The 20,244-nt window shown below is 37.4% G+C and overlaps 1 protein-coding gene across 1 annotated transcript; it reads right to left on the bottom strand.

Moving 5' to 3' along the window:
- Positions 1 to 1,950: 1,950 nt before the first annotated feature.
- nfe2l2a (nuclear factor, erythroid 2-like 2a) lies at positions 1,951 to 10,929 on the bottom strand. Its single transcript, XM_038280205.1, has 5 exons — positions 10,717 to 10,929; positions 5,835 to 6,101; positions 5,477 to 5,569; positions 5,212 to 5,394; positions 1,951 to 3,614 (listed from the first exon to the last, which is right to left on the bottom strand). Exons 1-5 carry the CDS (start codon positions 10,753 to 10,755, stop codon positions 2,346 to 2,348), a joined length of 1,851 nt encoding a protein of 616 aa, XP_038136133.1. The 5' UTR covers positions 10,756 to 10,929; the 3' UTR covers positions 1,951 to 2,345.
- Between the last annotated feature and the right edge of the window lie 9,315 nt (positions 10,930 to 20,244).

Consider the following 20,244-nt stretch of genomic DNA (forward strand, 5'->3'; position numbering starts at 1 on the left):
ACATTTTTGAATGGGTTTTGTTTCACAATCCTCTCCAGGGTGCGGTTATCTCTCTTGCTTGTACACTTTTTTCGACCACATCTTTTCCTTCCCTTCGCCTCTCTATTAATGTGCTTGGACACTGAGCTCTGTGAACAGCCAGCCTCTTTAGCGATGACCTTTTGTGTCTTGCCCTCCTTGTGCAAGGTGTCGATGGTCGTCTTTTGGACAACTGTCAAGTCAGCAGTCTTCCCCATGATTGTGTAGCCTATAGAACTAGACTGAAAGACCATTTAAAGGCTTTTGCAGGTGGTTTGAGTTAATTAGCTGATTAGAGTGTGGCACCAGGGGCCATCAATTTTGAACCTTTTCACAATATTCTAATTTTCTGATATGATGAATTTGAGATTTTCATTTGTTGTCATTTGTAATCATCAAAATTAAACCAAATAAACATCTGAAATATATGAGTTTGTATGTAATGTATGAATATAATATACAAGTTTCACTTTTTAAATGGAATTACTGAAATCAATCTACTTTTTCATGATATTCTAATTTTATGACCAGCACCTGTATACAGTAGGGAATATTTTTATTTAACATAATTTATTTAGCATTATTTAACTTTTATCTAACATTTGCCTGGAAATTTATCAGCAATATTAAGCATTTATAAACTTATATCTTGGATCAAATGTTTATCCTTTCAGTAAGCTTGTCCCAGTAGTTTGCTGAAACTTTGGCCCATTCCCTCTGATGGAGGTACTTGCTGATTGGATGAATGGGGATGAGCTGTTACAGCCACTATTGATAAAGGGAGTTGCAGCCATCTTGAATAAAGTTAGTTCTCGTTGTCTACTACTATACTTCTATATTTACATTTGAAGACTTTTATTTTTTTGTCCAAAGATGTCCCTGGGTTAATATCTAATGAGGCAGAAGTTAAAAACTTTAATCTGTTTTGCATTGCATTAAACTCAAAGCTGGTTTTGAAAGTTGAAATCTGAGGGTTCCAACTCTAAATGTTATTTCTTGATGTCTCTCTCAAACTGCTCTGTCTAAAATATTAACATTTTGCCCTCAGAAGAGCGTCCCTTGTCCCTAAGGTGTCAGTGCACATCTTTTCCTGAGGAACTGGCCCTCCTGCGCTGAGCCATATGTTTATAGAAAGACTCTTTGATTGTTCCAGTATAGAGATCCGGGCATTCCTTATTGCACTTAAGCACATACACCATGCCACTCAGTGTTTTTTTTTTTCCTGGACAGACTTTCAAATACAAACAGCCCAGCTTTGAGACAGAAAAAAAAAAAAAACTCACGGTATAATAAGATGGATGTCTTAAATCGAAAATAGATTTCCTAAAATCACAATGGAAAAAAAAAAGTCATCATTTTCTAAACGCAGAAGATTCTGATGTCATTAAGCTGCTCCCTTCTAAACTTAAATCTGAAGTGTTCACAAACCGGGCTTGGTGATCAAAGGTTCAGTTGTATCTGAACATAAAAGAGTGATCACAGGTCAGACTGATTACGTAGCCTTTTACCTTTATTTTCCCAGCTTATTGCTCTATTGTGAAGCTGTCACGCAGGAATCACACTGAGCATGCTCTGATGTTGCCAGGGACTGTTCTCTTTGTTGTGCAACACAATGATTGGGGTGGGTATGATCTTCAGGCCAGGAGCAACTGAATTGAAAGAGTCCAGTGACTGTACAAACAAAAGCTTGCTCTCATGGAAGCAGAGCAGATTAAGAGCAGTCATTCTTTTGTTTTCATGCAAAATCCATCTTACTTGCTGTTTTTTGATGACTCTTAGTAAAACCTCAAAGTTAAGAATTGACTTTAACCGTGTGGTTTGTTGCACAACAGTTCATTAGGCTCTTTATGTAGCTGCTGTCCATCTGTTTTGGGCTGTGGCTATGACAGAAAGCAGAATGTTGTGTTTAAATAATGAAAAAACAAAACAGGCTTTTTTGATATTTAGTTTATTTAAAAGCATAGAAGATAGAAAAAAAACTGGGCTTCAATCAAGAGGTAAGTTATAAAAGAAATAATTCATTAATCATGAGTATACAGAAATATATTTATATTTATATACATACACACATATATATATATATATATACATACACATACACAGGTACAGTAACATTCTTAATCTGAAAAGCAAGTAATGTTTGTATTTACAAAATATTGGTGAAAGAATCTGTAAGGATATAAGAGTATAAAAGTAAAATATCAAAAAACATTGCAACATTCAAGAGGAGTAAGCAGAAACTACAACAGTTCTGTCAAGCTGCTAAAGTTTAAAGCTGAGTGAATACAAAGTTATTGCATAGTATCCTATTATGACGCAGTACCGGGTTACAAAGGAGACGGGTGGTTTTCTTTGCTCTTAAAAGTCTTTTTTATGCGAGGGACGAGGAAGACGCTGCCATCTGTGGACTGCTGCAGGGAGTAGTCTGACGAAGAGTAGGAATTTCCGTGCTCATCTCTCAGCATGCTGAAGACCTCCAGGTACAAGCTGTTCAGCTGTTGCTTCATCTCCTTCAGGTTCTTCATGTTCTTGGTCTTATCATTCAGCAGGCGGTCTCGCTCCTCTTTTAGCGAGTCCAGTTCGCCCTCCAAGCCTACGATGTTCTCCATCTTGCGCTTGCGGCAGTTCTGCGCCGCCACCTTGTTCTTGCCACGGCGCCGGATGTCGCGGACCAGGGCCAGCTGGGCTTCGTTCAGTTGGTGTTTGGACATCAGCTCATTGAAGTCATCCACCGGCAGGTTGATAATCATGTCGACAGTGAAGGGGATGTTGAGGGTCTTGGCCCTCTGCTCGTCTCGAGTGAGACGCACATCAGAGCGTTTTTTGGCTTTGTCTTTGGTGAAAGGAGTGCCCTCATTGCCGCTTTCCTCCGCCGGGTCCCCCTCGCGCTGTTTAGGTTTCTTTTCTGGCTGCTGTGGCGGTCCGCTTAGCTCCGTGACCGAATTGGACGCCATAAAGTGTTCAGGTTCAAAATTCAACGAAAACATCTCAGAGTAGTCAGACTCTGCACTGCCCGGGTTCTGATCCATTTCGTCCATCTCTGAATCACTGTAACCAAACGACCCGCTTCCGTACACAGACCTGTCATTTGGACTTCCGTTAGTTGAGAATCCCGAATCTGAGTCTAGGTGTTCTGCTGTCAGGCTCTGTTTGCTTCTGTTGACTGAATCTCCAGGGGAAAGGCTGTAAAGGTCCATGTGCGCAAAGGCAACTTTGTTTGGAGAGTCACACATTCTTTTACTTTCTTCTTGGCCTGGCTGACTGCTGCACTCCTCTTGCTCAGTTGGAGGATAAAACACTCCTCCAAAATCTTCTCCACTGAAGCTTGTATCCAGCTGGGGGGCATCCACCTTTATTTGTCTGAAAGCATCCAACAAAGGCATGCTGGGAATGGAGCCATCAAATGTATTCATAAACTCTGCCGGGCCAACATTCAGACTGTTTGTTTTGGCATCACTGATGCTGGTCAGGGGGTTAAAAATAGGAGTTTGGACAGGGGGATAGTCGGGGTAGCTTGGAGTCTGTGTTTCAGCGCTGGTTGGCAGAGGGTATGTGGTGGTCTGCAGCGTGTCTTCCATTTGCATGTTCAGACATTGCTGGAAGAAAAAACAACAGATAAATTAGTAAAAGCAGACTTATATTTGAATAATGTGACACACTTCTATGGGTTATAATAGGATTATATGAGGCAGACCTGCATAAAGTAGTGCAGAATGGTAAAGAGGAATAAAATCTTTCAGAAAACTTTCAAATCTGTTCTCTGTGGTAAAGTGGCAAGAAGAGAGCCAATGTGGGAGTAAAAAGTGTCATATACACTTTAGTACCAGTTAAGAGCACAGAAACACGTAGCAAAAGGGTTTCTCTCACATTCAATGATGTGTGGCGAAAAAAAAGCCTCAGACACCATCATGTTTGATTTTAAGATAGCTAAAGCTTTATACAGCATAATAATAAAAAAATGGCAGAGACTGCCAAAAGACTAAGGTAGAGCTTCATCTTCCAGCTGGAAAATGACTAAACATTTAGCCAAAGTTACAAAAGAGGGATTCAGATCAACACATAATGTTTCAGAATGGACCAGTCATATTAGCCTAATTCAAATTACAAATCTGTAATCATACATGAGAACTAGAAGCTCTAAGGAGAATCCGATTTATCTTGAGCCATTTTTAGTAAAGAAAACTTTATGCATTAGTTGTGTCTATCCAGCACACAAAATCCCACTGAAGCACATCAATGTTATTGTGGGAACAACTCTTAGGAGTGAACAGACCTGCAAGGCACTGTGAACGTGTCGAAATGCATTTCCTGATTGCTGTTTTCATTATTGCAGCAGCGTTTACAGTACATTGCATGTTATCTAGAACCCTTTTTGGGAAGTGGGACCTGAACCAGTTGCTCCAGTTCACTGATGTCTTAGAAGAAATATCTGGCAACACTAGTCTGCAGAACCAACTGTTCAAATGTGTGTTACCATTCAGATGATAAATATGCCCTTGCGTATGAAGGTTTATGAATAAAAAAAAAAGATATTTGGCACAATCCTGTGTTTGTTGCATCACTTTTAAAGTTCATCAGTTCAGTGCTATTATATGCTCACAAACTTTTCATTAAGGCCCCATTTCTATAATAAAAATGTGTTTTATTTAAGTAAGGGGAAAATAATAACAAAAATAAAGGTTTAAAAACATTAGTTTGTGTGTAATTAATCTGTATAATGTGATTCACAAAGAGGAGTTACTAAAATACATTTTTAATTGGATTGCATGGTAGATAATTCTACTCTACTCAGTCTGAGTGGCATGTCGAAGCAGCAACTGATAGTCTGCTCCACCCTTTTGCCAATGCAAATAGGAGGTGCAGCTTCTGAAAAAGTGCAGCACGCAAATCTTCACCTTTCCACCAGAAAGCAACGGCTCTACTCCTGCCGCTCCCTCTCTGGTTCGACAGCCTAAAGCCAAAGGCCTTTTAATCAGTTAAATTGCATTACAATGTAAGCATATCCATCACTAGTCCTTAAAGGTTCTCACAATGAAACCTTATCACAGCAGCATAAGCTGTGAACACGTGACCTAAGAGGGCCCCACCACCATACCACACAAAAACAAAGAATATGTCCCATCAATGCCAGGCCTCTGCTACTCTTGCTCTATTTAACAAGGGCATGAAGACTTAAAATCCAAAGTATAATACCTGCAGCTCAGGGAGGGATAAAAGCTCCATCCAGGCCTCCTCTAGATCTGGAGACACCCTCTGTGGCGGAGTCAGCTGACCTGAGGAGAGGGAAGCTGGTGACAGAGCCGTCGGCTCGGGGGACATCATGTTGCTGCTGGCAGGTACTGAAACAGGAGGCGTGTCCAGACAAACCGAGGGGGTCTGTGAGACAGAAACGTGTTAAAACCAACAAGTTCTGCTTGAGGGCATTCATTTTGGGTTTTGTTTGAGTTTCTGGTATTACCTGATTTTGCTCTACAGGAAACGTCTCTGCCAGCAGCTGCAAACACTCATCAAATGACATGCTGCCACCTGTCTCCTGAGTGAAGCCCACATTCTGCAGAAGTTAAAATAGACTGTTACATCATTTGTGCTGGGATACTTGCTAAATGTTATTTTGCATTTATAGAGTTCTATATTGTACAGTTTAGATCTAAGAAGTCTTTAGGGTTCTATGCACTGATGCAAAACTATCAGGCTCACCTATGTGGTGCCAATAACGCTAAAAGGAGAGGTTACCAGGTGACAGTACAGACCCAACCTATGAAATGAGGTGGGAGTGTCCTACCCCTAACATGAGTAATGATGGTCTTTGCTTGTACCTGAGTAACCTCCAGAGGTGTGACAGCCGGCTCCAAAGGGGCGTTTGGTGGCGGGCGGGGAATGTACTCTCCTGTTTCCTCGTCCAACTGCAGCTGCGCCAGCAGGGCCTTCTCTTGCTCCCTCATCAAGTGCAGCCTCTTCTCTTCCTCCAGCTGCAGCTGCTTTCGCAGCTCATGCTCCTTCTGACGGTGGTTGATGTCAAACACCTCCCGCCTGGCACCAAGATCAATGTCCTGATTCCACAGAATGTCAATCAAGTCCATGTCCTGGGAAAAAACAAACAAACAGAGTGAGCGCTGCGAGCCTCTGCAGTCCTGCAGCGACACTACAGACTGGTATGGAACAAGACCAAGAGTCGCTACTGTGATATACGAGGCTAGTGCTGCTGCCACAACCCATCGTCGCGTATCGGCTCATCGACAACAGCGATGGCCCGAGTATCAAGGGGAAGAAGCAGAATGAATAATAAATGTAGCTCTCTGTTTCCATTGTTGCCACCAGACACCCAAGAAAATCTTCATCTGATCCTCTTAAACCCCATCTAATTACAGCAAGGTGTAAAGCCCTTTGTTCCACTGAAAAGATAAGAGTTATTGTATACAGTTAAGTTTTATACAGTCACTTACTTAAAAAAAGTGTAAAATCATCTCAATATACTACTAGGCACTGATACATAGCATTTAATAAAAACACTTTACATTTAGTGACAGTCCTACTGTAACTGTTGCTCAGGGTCTAGATTTTTTTTTTACTTTTTCTTTATTTATGGAGCAATTCTTATCATCTAGGGATCAGAAATAGATACAATCCCTTTCCAGCTCTGATTGATTAATGGAAATGGAAAATTTTATTTTTTTTCTGTCAAATGCTTGCATTATTTAACTAAATAAACCAACAGCATGTATTTCAATACACAACACTGAGTTAAATGAAAATCTAAAATATATGCTTTGCTGCTTAGTCAAAGCAAATGAACAATAAACATAAATGGTGAGAACTGAACTCGGCAGATTGGCACCTAAAAAGAAGTTTGGACTAATCGCCATCAATTGGTTGATCACTGTAGGTCTGTTTTCAGTCGGCTGCTTATCACACATAAAGTCGTTGCGTAGAGTTAAAGAGACTAAGGAGAGAATCTTCGGTTTTCACATCACATGTCTGCTCTTTTACTTTGGAATCATTTCCAAATGGTGAGTTTGTCTCTCCTGTAAGTGGGGTATAAGTTGTAGAAGCCTTTTTTAGTTGGAGTGGAAGTGTGCAGCACCGAGTAAAGGAGCGTAGCTCTGCATTACTCTTTCTACAATCATCCCCACGGTGCTTTCTCCCTATCTTATTAAAATGTCTTTGAACACAGAGAACCTTTCAATAAAATCTTTAAAGGTGTTTAAAGCTGTGACTTTATATCTAGATGCTGATAACCTGTCTGCAGAACTTCCTCACCTGTAGCTGTGCACTGTCAGTCAGCTGGCTGACAGATGACCGCTACAATTTCCACCACTCATGTTTGTTATATATGTGTTGCTTCAATTACATGGTATGATTAGTTTTAGTGTTAATGTAATAGATATTTCTGTGTTATTTTGCAGCAGTGGGAATATATTTAGCTTTTAGATCACACTATACATCATTTTACTTTTTTTTTTTGATTCCGTGATCTGCCCTCATTTATACAGAAAAACCTTTTCCCGGTCATTATATTTACATCATTCCAAATGAGGCAAAATGGGGGGAAAAACGACTACCAGGACATTCTCAAACTGTTTCCTGTCGATTTCTTCCTACCGGGGCTAAATGTTATTTGTCCTTCTTTTTAACAACAGTGAGAAAGATAAATTATTTTGCATTTCTTCTACGCTTTTTCACCAGACTTTATTTACAGAAGGAAACCATTTCACCAGCCCTCAGGATGTTGCACAAACACAAGATAGGGGCGTGCACTGAGCCCACTGAGCATGTGACTGATTTGTTCCTCGATTTTGCGTGAAAAAAAAAAAAAAGAAGTTAAGAGTTAGACGACTTATTATGCTAAATGAGCAGGAAAAAGGAAACCAAATGGGAACCAAAACAGAACAGTGCCCTGTAAAAAGGAAGTAAATTCTTTTTTTTCCCCCACTGTTTTAATAAAAAACAGACAAATAGAGGTTTCTGTATATTCTTGGATACTGTTGACACACTCTTTCTGACTTTGGCCTTGCAAAATAGGAACCCTCTAACCCTCTCTGCCTTAGTGTTGCATCAGACCCACGACCGCTAAAAGGATTACACATTACCAAGGCTGCCTTCTATAAATCAGACTCCCAGGCTGGAAGGTGAGCACACAGCCAGAAATTATGGCATTTTCTAGAATGAGGAAGTCCTTTAAAAAGCGTCTGCGGGACATCTGGAGGCCCGCTTGTGGTTGTCGATGTTTTGTCCAAGTTTAAAAAAACAGCTTGTTCTTGTCTGTTAGTCACACCTTTCAAGCACATTAAACAGGTCATACAGGTCCCTGAAAAACACCCTGACCTAAAAAGCTTGCTTACACGCTGGAAATTGTTTGTACTTTCTCTAAAGATGTGCCACTTATTTCACGCTGTGTAGTACTTATATTTACAGCTATATGGTACCCAGGTTTTAAAACATAAAAGGCCGTTTTTGTGTTTTTTTTAAAGCCAGGTATTTATGACATTGATCTAAGGAGCCTAAAGCTGGCACCCGAGCATGGAAATGTCTCAAATATCCCAAAGTATTTCCTAGACAATACCCAGCCATGTGTCAGACAGTCATACCTAGAGTGAAAGAGGAAGACAAAAAGTACACTACAACCTACCAATTACAAATATCACAATCTTTTATTGCTATACAGGTAGACCTATCTCTTAGTTTTTTTTTTACACAGTATTTCATCACAGCTCAGTGGCCAATCCACCCTTTGACCCAGTGTGATGAAAATCAGTGAGCAGGGGCGGCTCCAGAGAGTTTCTTAAAGGGCCGACTGATAATTCTGGTTACTGAAAGCCGTAAGACAAGTTCACTAGTTTTATCATTAAAGTGAAGGTTTCAGGAATAGATCTGGGGAAGAGGCTCAGAATAGAGAAATTAAAAAGAAAAAGAACACCTGCCCAACCTTATGGTCCCCATGTGGATTTTGCTCACACTAATAGGATTTATACAGCATTAAACCCGTATAAACAATTAATATGAAGCCATTCTATGTAACATGTTGATAATCCAGCCCATTTTTAGCTCATTCCCAATGCTTAATATACCCTTACTTAAATATAGGTTTGAAAAATAAATAGATTTCATAAATAATTAAAACTAGCTTTCCCCTCTCTTCAATTCATATCCATAGCTAAATACTATCTAAATATTTCTGATTCTGATCAATAATTACAGACAATAATTCTCACTTCACTTTGAGCTCGTTTGTATAAAGTAAATCTACCCCAATTTAAAAAAAAACCCATGAAGCACTACAGGTAGATTTTCACTTATGTTTTAAAAAGGCATTAGAAAAATCATCTCAAGATTTTCAACACATCTAAACACATTAGATACTGTTAGGTAAAGACATGGATCTTTGCACCATATACAACGGATCTGTAGATCCTACATATGGATCCCATATATGACATTGAATCTTTCAGAGTCAAACAGAAGGAAATGATCAGGGTTTCTGTTATCCAACCAGTTTAATTAAGACACCTTATCTTATACTACATAAGTAAAAGTTGATTTAATAAGTATGTTTAGCTATAAAAAAGTCAGTAATTGGGATGTTTTGGCTTAGTGGTTAGAGCAGTGTGATCCCCACAGCCTGCATCCACCCACATTCCTAAGCAAGACCCTTAACCCCACACTGCTCCTTGGGCGCCGCACTAAGGCAGCCCACTGCTGCGAATCTGAGATTAATAAAGTTCAGTTATTATTATTTATTAATATCAACTTGCAGCTGACCTGTTTTCTATGGAAGATGATTAGGGCCACTGAAAAAAAGTTAACTTATTTTTAAATTCTATTTCAGTTTAATATGGGAAAAAGGTCAGAAATCTGGCTTTTTTTGTCAGATTTCTGACTTTAATCTCAGAATTCTGACTTTAATCCCAGAATTCTGACGTTAATCACAGAATTCTGACTTTAATCTCAGGATTCTAAGATTAAAGTCAGAATTCTGACTTTTCCCATAATAAACTGAAATAAAATTTAAAAATCAGTAAACTTTTTTTTTTTTTAACCAATGGCCCTAATCCTCTTCCATTGTTTTCAGATGAAAATATTCTCCCCCAAAAAATGATTTAATAATTTTCCTTTTTATGTAAAAAAAAAAAAAAAATGAACATCAAAAAGATCATATGCCTTAAAAATAAAAAGCGTCAGTGTGGTTAGAAGGTTGTGTGAATCAGATATGGGATCACATGCCTGAAAGGGAGGAGGAGGGGAGGAGGGAGGGGGGCGCAATTATGAGCAAATACATGAGACACCAGGACTGTTTACCAAACTTCACCTCAAGATGATCGAAAGGGAAAATATATATATATTTAGTGAGAAAAAAAAACACCCTAAACCTTCACATATCAGTTTATTTATAAATAATTGTTGATTCTTATTTCCTCTGGGGGAATTAACGTCACTAGTGAATGACTTGCAGACCTGAAAGTGTGGCTTGTTTTTAACTATTTACTTTGACAGCGCTCAGTTGTTATATAAATGTTTTTACATCTTGGTTAAACAAAAGTGAGGCTTCTAAATAAGCTAAAAAATATTTAATTTCTCGAAAGACAAATTAAGTTTCCGCTTCAAAACCGTTTAGGAGATTGTATAAGAAAATAAGTTGAGTGGGAAGGTTATCTCTTCTAGAAATCAGGCTTACTTAAATAAAAAAATAAATAATGTATTTACCTGTTGACTTGAATGAATAACCTCCATTTCCATCATCATGGAGAGCTGTCCTCTGTGTTAGATTGAAAAGCCTTATGAGTGATAAATAAAGGTTTTTATTCCCCAAAGGATAAGTTGAAAAATGGCGAGCGGTCTGAGCCAGTCCTGTCCGCCGGGGCCGCAGCAGCTGACTTTCGGGAAACCTTTGCTTCCCCCGGAGCTTGTGAGCGTTACGGAAGCAAAAGGCCCAGCCCACAGAGCTGCGCCGGGATCGTCCCACTAAGGGCGGCCTATGAGGCTGGAGATCAGGACGGGCGAGCATGCGCATGGAAGCAGCTGATAATAGTTTAACACGCTCACTGCCGGACAGGGGACTTATAACATAGACGTAACAGTCTAATTACAAAAGACAACCTTAATAAAGTAATAATATTCATCAAATCTGTATGGAATGATGTTTCTCTTTACGGCATTTCACTTAGTTTATAAAACAAGAGTGCCTTTCACATTTCTATCAACAGTTTCATCAGCCAGACTCTTTTAGCATTAGAGTTCCCCCTGCTGGTGAGCTGGGTGTAATGACAGTGGGCCCCTTAAGGGAGAGAAATGTTCAAAATAACCCCTTGTCTTGAATCCACACCCTTTTTAAACTGATAACACCAAACCGAAATACTGCATATTTGCACCATTTATATTTAAAGCTCTAAACTTCCATATTAATGCGTTTTTGCACCATGTTTTTTTCCCACACTGTTTATATTTGCTCACTGCTGCATTTTATTGAATGGAAATGTTCTGAAAGCTGCACAAAACGAAATGTCATTTTAAAAATGGTCTAAGTCTTGCCTTAACATTTTATGTAATCCAATGCAAACAACTATGGGAATACATCTAATTAGCTGTTTTAGGATAAAGATTAAATAATCTAAGGTTCAGTTCTTACATTTGGAAACGAAAGAACAAGATGACCAACACAATAATGTGTTTTACGTCATGAACACCAACAGAGGTGGGCATTACTGAGTTAAATTTACAATTTTAAACTTACTTGAGTGAGATATTTTAAGTAGCTTTGATGCACAGTGATTTTAGTTTCTACTCAAATAATTCTATTTTGATTGAAGGTACTCTAAATGAATTATAATCTTGTGGTTACCACACCCACCTCTGATCTATTCAATAAACGAAGAACAAGTACATTTTAACCAACCATACACAGATACACACCCACACAGTACATTGTAAAGTGATACTCCTATGTATACACACAAGCAGTCTTGTTTTAATGTTAAATCTGCTGGACTTGTGCGATTTGAAAGGCAAGTGAATTTAAAAAATATAATATTTCTTCTGTTCTTATAAGAGATATAAGTAATTTTTATGTATCATTATTATTATTTTTTTGTCTTGTTTCTAAAGTATAGGTATAAGATTATGATAAAGCAGGAAGCATGGAACTCTTTGTAAAATACTTTTTATTTTTACTGAAGTAATTTCTTCCTCAGTTGAGTAGAAATATTTTGAAGTTAGGTTCACCTTGAGTACAATTTTTGTTTACCCGCCTAATATCTTTAAACCAAAACAAATATAAAGTTGAAGCAAACTGATTTGGGTGTCTGTTAACTTCAGGTAGTCTTTCCACAGATACTCAGTTGAATTTAGGTATGTACTTAGATTGTAATTAATGCATTGTTCAATTACATTCTTCATGATGAAGTGAGGTTATGCAGGTCATTTGCTGCATTTGACAGATTTTCTTCTGGCTTTAACTTTAGTTTCTTTCAAAAATTGCTTTGGTTAGACTTACTGGACTGATATAAGACTAAAAGATGTTCTATATCAGATTTTTCTCTCCAACATTTTTGTTCTCAGCAGTTCCCACAGAATGTTTCTTTTCTGATGAATGATCTTTTTAACCAACCTGTCATTTTAGATGGACGCCATGGCTAAGAAGGTTTTTGCAGATGTGTCATACTCTTTCTATATCTGGATGGGAGGTTTGATTATACTCTTTTTATAACTCAACGCTGCTTCAAACTTCTCCACAACTTTTCCCCTATTTGTCGCTTGTGTTCCTTCACCTTGGTGATGCTCTTGTTCTGTAATGTTTTCTAAAAAAAAAAAAACTCTCTGGCCTTCACAGAGCTGAAATTCAATCATAGAGAGGAGACGTGTTTTCACTAATTAGTTCCCTTACAAAAGCTTTTTTTGTGCCAATTTTTTTGTTCTTTTGGGGAGGAGCTTAATACAAACCCAGACCATATTTTTTAAGGTTTTTCTACATTAGAAAATTGGAAACAATGTATCTTAAACTTCACAGTGACATTATTAAGTGTAAGTCTGCTGCATAAAATTGTCTCAAAATACAATGAAGAATTCAGGTTGACAATTCAAGGGATATGTATGCTTTTGTCTAAGCAAAGTTCTCCATATAAATTGAAATAGCCTGAGCCTATAAATGATTACGTTAATCCCAAAACATTTCCCTTTATATTCATCAAATGAGTTTGGATGTGGCACCTACTTAACTTAGACCCCTCTGCTTCTTCGTGTGTTTGTATGGAGGAATGTTTTAAGCAGTAAAGATATGATACAAGAACCAAGTGTCTTTACGTGTCAGTATTTATAGTGGGGCATTTGGTAGCTCAGGAGGGAAGGGTTTATTTAAAATTTCACTTTAACTGTGGAAAACATGTATTTACTAACCTTTGTCTCTCTTCCTTCCTTCCTTCCTTCCTTCCTTCCTTCCTTCCTTCCTTCCTTCCTTCCTTCCTTCCTTCCTTCCTTCCTTCCTTCCTTCCTTCCTTCCTTCCTTCCTTCCTTCCTTCGATACGGTTAGATCATTTTATTTTTTCTTCTATCTACCCTTCCATCTCTGATTGAGCCTTTTCTTCCTTTTGTCTGTTCTTATGCTTCTTGTTTCCTTCCTTCATGTCTCCTTTGTTTATATTTCCTATGCTCCTTTCTTGCTTGTTTTCCCTCTTCCTTTCCCTGTTTCATTCAACATTTTAATGTGTTCTTCTGGCCGCCTTTCTACCTTCATCCCTTTTTGTATTTCCTTGCCTCTGTCATTGCTTTCCTGGGTCTTATAGTATCCCCCCAACTCTATGATACCACTTATTCCTTAGGTCATGTCTTGCTATGTAATGTAATTTTTACCTCCCTAGTTTCCTTTTTCCTCTATAGCTCTAGGAAGTGGAATTTGGAAAAGTATAGATTTCCTATAGGAAAAATGTATTCAATCCCTGATTGTTTGGCCCTTGGTTATATAGGATGTAATTAATATTTAAAGGCTTGAATGACAGGAAAACATCTCTAAAGATGGTACAAATAACAATAACAATGACTATACAAGAAATAATAATAATAATCCAACACATAACCTCTAATTTAGTAACAAGAAACGATTGAAATAATTCATGTTGGCACAGTTCTTTTTTTTCTTTAGTAGGAGCTTCAATTTTGGAATGAAGTGATGCCAGTCATATTTCACTTTTTTGCTGTACTGGGAAGGAATTCCCCATGTTAATCCTTTCATGGAATAAAGCTGTTTGTCAGAGAGAAGTTGTATGTAAAAGGCATCTTACAATTACAACTTGATGCTCCACGAGTGAATGAACCACTAACTCTAAATAGCACTACTGCTAGGTCACTAAGCACCTGAGAAGCATGACCATGTAGGCATTTAGGAAAAAAAGAAAAATGAAGAAAAGAGGATGGAACTGATACAATCTGATGGGCCTCCTGTGGAATACCTGAACGGCTTTATGTATCATTCTCTTGTGCCTGATTCCTGTAGGCTGCGTTTTGCACAGTAATTTTAATAAGAAAGAAAATAACCAAATGCATCAAAGTATTTGCAGCAGCAAATAGTAAAAGGTTTCTGATAAGTCTAAATGTTTGCAGATTTGCTTTTGGAAACAGATTTTTTTTTTTTTTTGTATTCTAACAAAACAAAGATACTTTACTTCTGAGACTTGTTTGATAAATCAAATCATTCAATCAAATCTCAGCACCTGAGATTTTGTTTTGCATTTAGTTCAGGCATGGCTTGTGAGACCACAATGCCTTAAACTACAAGTACTGAGACCATTACTCAATAACATATTACATGTCCAACTTATTCACATGTAAATGCATCATCAGCATGCAGGACACAAGCAGGGAAAATCATTGACTTACAATATATTGCCAGACAAGGAAGTAAATGTTCCCTTCAAATGCATTTTTTTTTTACAGATTAAAGGGTTCTTTAGTAAAGGAGCAAGTAGTTATGTTGATTTTTGCAGCCTTCAAGTACTGGTATTGGTCGAGTTATAACCGGATCCATATTTTTTTACTTGCCTTAGTTGGTATGGTTGGTTATTTACTGTGATTTCCAGCTGAAATTCATGTTATTCATAGAGAAAACATATTGCTTCAATAGTGACCTTATAACCACTGTTTAACAATCTGTTCTAATAAAATTGTCTTAAACTTTGTCCCGAAACAGTTCAACCTTTAATTAATTTTCTCAGGTTTTGATTAATTAATCTATAAGGAAAGAAAAATCCTTTTGTTTATCAGAAAAGTGTTATTTGCATACTAATATAGCCATACACTCAGAACCCTAAATAAAGGCCAGTGCTGCCAGCTGCCTTTCAAATGTATCTCAATTTCAAGGAGCAACATAAATATGAAATCTAAAAATATTTGATTTAGCCAGACTTAATGTTCTTTAACAGCCTCTGAGGTTTGTTAGAAAGCATTATTGATTGATTGATTGACTTTATTGAGCTGACAGTGGAGAGATGTACTCATTACATCGGGTAAAATAGTTAAAAAGAAATAGTTTAAAAGCAGGATTATTATACAGGATTATTGCACAGGGTAGATGGGTATTTATCAATATAACTATTGCACTGGGTATCAAATATAAAGAAACAGGTTATTGCAGAGGGTATTAAATAGTAATTGCACATTAGTTAACAGACAACACCATGAGATGAAATTTACACAATAAATTTGATGTTATGATGAGCAGGTTTAGCACAGCCTCATTCTCACTCTGATACTTTATTCTTATACACTGCAAGTTTGCTTTTGTTGTTTTTCTAACCTTTAATCATGTTTTTTCTTGTTTTTTCCTCTTTGCAGAAGCTTCATCTGGCCTGGGGTTCTGTTTAGCTGTTACATCAACATGGAGAGAGGCAACTTGCTACTGCTTCCAACAATTTAATGTTTCCTCTTCTATAGGTTTTGCACTTGGTCTCGTGGTTTACTCTGTCTCTATCCTAGAGATATCAATTGGCTAAGCTTTTACTGTGACTAACTGTATGTTCTTTAATCCATCTGACAGGCTTTAAAATAAGCTAAGAGTTCATAATAAGATGTATTTCTTTCCTTGCTGAAGCCACTAAAGAACCTATTACAGCCATGAACATAGCATAGAAATCATGCTTAGATCAGTACTTCTTAGAATAGTTTCTGTTTTTTGCATTTTTGCTTTGAATTTTCAAACTCCCAGTCGGTCGACTAACAGGCCAGACAGAGAGAGCAACTGTGACTATAAGAGCTGCAGCAAACCACAGCTCATGTGGTAGAATATGTTTACAAGGCAACTATGTGTTGTGCACTCCAAAAATCTGATGTTTATAAAGATACGCCTGCAAAATTGTTGAAAGACAGCCATAATGTTTTACTATGAGGCCTGTAGGAAACATAGTGAACATGTGAAAAAAAGGGATCTGATCAGATTCAACCACATAGAATGTTTTGTCTTACATGAAAAATACTAAATTGTGTCACCTTAAAACAATCCATTCCCACAGTGAAATATAGTGGTGGCAGCATCATGCTGTGGGGATTTTTTCCTCAACAAAGACAGGGAAGAGCTGAGGGGAGTATGAATGCATGTAAATAAAAAGGTTCGAGGAAAAACTGCTAAAAGAAACATTTGACTTCCAGAAACTCTCCTTCCTACAAAACACACAGCTAAAACTGGATCTATTGTTTTTTGAAAACAGATGTCCATAATTAAATAAATAAATAGAGCATTGAGAATGTAAATAAATCTATTCGAGAATGTACAAACATTATTATTGAAGATTTTAAATAAAGCCTGTTCCATGATGCTCTTCATCAAATCTGACTGAGAGTGAAAGCAGGCGAAAAAGTATATTTATAAAACTGATGGATAATACAGTCCCTCCCAAAGTTGCATCTCTAATAGCCCAAAAGGAGAAAAAAAAACTCTATGAATACTAACTGAATACTCAGAGAACTGCTGAATGTTGTGTAAAATGGGATATTTTATTTATTAAAAAGAAAAAAATGTTAGAACTGTAAAGTCATATGTTTATATTACAATCTTTTTATGTATTTATTACTGTTTTCAAGGCTGCAATTTAAAAAATGAAATTGTCTAGAGCTGTTTTAAAATAAATTTCATTTTGTTTACACTCGTCTGTACAAAATGACCAAATAAATCTGTCTTATTCTAACAATTGGAAGCCATGAATTATTTTTCTTTATTGCACTTACTCTATGTTACACAAATGAAATTAAAAACAAAACACAATGAGATCCATGGCTGTAGTCTGAGAAAAACTGTAGTGTGGGGATGAACTTTTAACTGCCACGTAAAATTCTTGGTTATATTTACTTGAGACGTTAAAAATAAAAAGTTACATTGTTTAATTGGATACACCAAACCAACTTTATGGAGAAAAATACGTCATACTGGCATCTTTGGGATGTGACAACTAGGCCTACTTATTTCTTTAACTACCAGCTACTCAATTCAGGATCTTTAAATCAAACTTCCTAAAACAAAAAAATCATATTTGCATCTAAGTTTCTCTGACTCATCTGTGTCGAAGTGGGACCAAAACGCAGCTAAATGAAAGCAGACATTTGAAGCATATTTGAGTAAAAAGACTGACTTATTCCTGACTTTAACGCTTATCTGTAAAAGAGGAAAAGTAAAACTTCTCACTTAAGTGCAGCTCGCTGTGCGGCTGCGTAAAATTACCCTTAAAAACAGCCCATCTCCCCCCCTTCGCTTGCTCCTCTATCCTCTCTGTCTGTGCGCTGCGCGCTCCTGCAGCCGCGTTCACGTTTGGCAGCTCCACGTCGACATTCTTCCAGCTGCATATAGTGAACCGCTCAGCTCAGCGCTGAGGGAAAAAAAGGTAAAAGCGGCCGCAGTCACCTTAGGATCAGAGCGCTGCAAGTCCCTGCTCGGACATGAAGAAGGCTTTGCATGCAGACAACCTGAACCAACCGCCTATAATGTCGTTTTCCTTTTTCTAAGCTCTTTTTTTCCCTTATGAGCTGATCTAGACCACCTCGTGTTGGACTGCAGCTGGTTCCTGGCGTCTACCTTTTTCAGGTACAGTATTGCAGAAATCAATTACTGCATTATACACTTTGAAAACCATTGCCACTGTTTCTGGTGGAAACATTCAGTTGTTTGTTTTGTGATATCATTTTTGCATAACTAAAGTTCCTGCCAGCTGATAAGTCTCCCAACTATCCTCAAACTGATACAACTTGATACTCTTGACCTTCTTATGCCTATTTTCCTTCTCTCTGTCTGCATTGTTTGTGGAATATCTCCCTTTCAGGGGACTTTTTAGTCTAAATAGTTGAGAGATTCAACAGGTTTAGCCGAGGAGGATGATAATAATGATGATAAAGACATAAGCAGAGTAAAATTTCAACTATCACAGATGTTAGGTTTGCACCCTCCCAGATGTCCAAGCTTGAGGCGATATGAATGATTAAGGATCATGATAATTGCACTATTTCTGTAAAAAGATTAAAACTGTCCAGTCTAATGCATGTATGCTCTAAAGGCCCTGCTTCACCAATGGCTTAGCTCTATTTTGTTCCATATTCATTCACAAATTACACATTTTACCAGTATAATCAATATGATTTTCCTACATTCCTCTTGCTTTTTTTCTTGTTCTTCTTTTTTTTTACTTGCAGGTTGAAGGAGCACCTAGTTGCAAGAAGTATAATGTTCCAGACAAGGACAAACCTGTGAGGTGGCACTGCTGTGGCTTTCCAAATAAAGTTCTGTGATACACTCAGACTCTAACTGCCTGCAGTCAGTGCATTACAGAACTTTGTTTTGGGAGTGAATGCATCTGCAAACATTTGGTTTATAGTTTACACAAGGCTGCTGTTTTTTTGTTTGTATTTATTTTTTATATTTTTTAACAAGTTGACTTGTTAAATAAAGTTTTTTCCCCCCTGATGTTTCATGTCTTTTTCTTTTCCTGACTTCTTCTTTTTATGGAGAGTTGGGGTGGTGCTGTGGTTTGATGTGTGTTTCATCACTTAAGCTCTATAAGCTTATGTTAAAGTATTACTTAGAGGGGAAGAAAGGGTGCCATATGGAAACACTAGTCATGCTGCTCAGGTGACTGAAGGGAGGTGAGGCAGAAAGGTAAACAGGGCTGCCACATGTCTCACAATCTAATGATTCAGCACTAATAAAAACAAATTCAGATTCATGGGTTTATTTGAGACTCTGTTTTCATAATTTAGCATTACATGTCTCATTTTCCATTCAGTTTTTTAAACAAATGTTTCCACAAATGCACATGAACTTATCAAACTGAGACATCTGTAGTAAAATATCCTAACAACTGCTCACAGGTTGTGATAACAATACCAGTTTCCACGGTCAGTGGAGCATTTGCAAGAGGTAATAAGCAGCAAGGCATGCTGGGAAATGATGCCTTCAATGGTCTGGCTCGTTTACTGTTTAAACAAGGTGTTAGTTTTACATCAATGTGCAAAATGTTGCTTGGCAGAGGAAAAAAAAAAAACCTGCAATTTGAATTCTGATTTTTGGGAGCTGCACTGATTACAGGTACAAACGAATTTCTGACAGTTAAATTAAAAGGGCTTTTCAAAATATCTACAAAAGGGCTGCATTCTGGCTTTAATTCTTTCTCTAGTGTTACTTTTTTATTTATTTTTTTAAAAGAATGCTCAAGCTTTGAGATAATGCTTAGAGCTTTATGGTTTGCCGTTTTTGTTTTGTTTTTTGTGAAAGGATGATTGTTTTCCAACTTGATGTTAAGGCAATTAAGTCCCACAAATTTTTGTCTTTATATGTAAGATTTCCAGTGTTTTCTCTAAATGCATTGACTAAAATAGTATAACTGGACTTTTCATATATCCATTTGTAGTCCTCCCTTTAATGTTCTAAATATTTTCAACCTAAATTAAATAAAAACTAAAGAGAAAATCCAGATGTCTGTTTTTCTCACACAGAGATAATAAATTTTATACAAACAAACTGCACGCTAACATTCTAGCAATTTTGCAAATATAAATTACTTTGAGTTCTAATTGAAATTCTGAATTTCTCATAATCTTTAAAGACACAAAGAACAAGAAAATTAAATGTATAAACAGATAAAATAAAAGTTATAGTGTTGGTTTAGCAGACTAGTGGTGCTGCTCCTTACCATCTCTGGTGAGAAGGTTCCAAAGTTGAAGAACTGTTCCTGGGTAGACCTAAAGTTTTGCTGTTTTCTCTCTAACAAG

This window comes from Cyprinodon tularosa, unplaced genomic scaffold, assembly GCF_016077235.1.
Source record: "Cyprinodon tularosa strain WSP-4 unplaced genomic scaffold, ASM1607723v1 ctg158, whole genome shotgun sequence".
In the NCBI taxonomy this organism is placed as follows: Eukaryota; Metazoa; Chordata; class Actinopteri; order Cyprinodontiformes; family Cyprinodontidae; genus Cyprinodon; species Cyprinodon tularosa.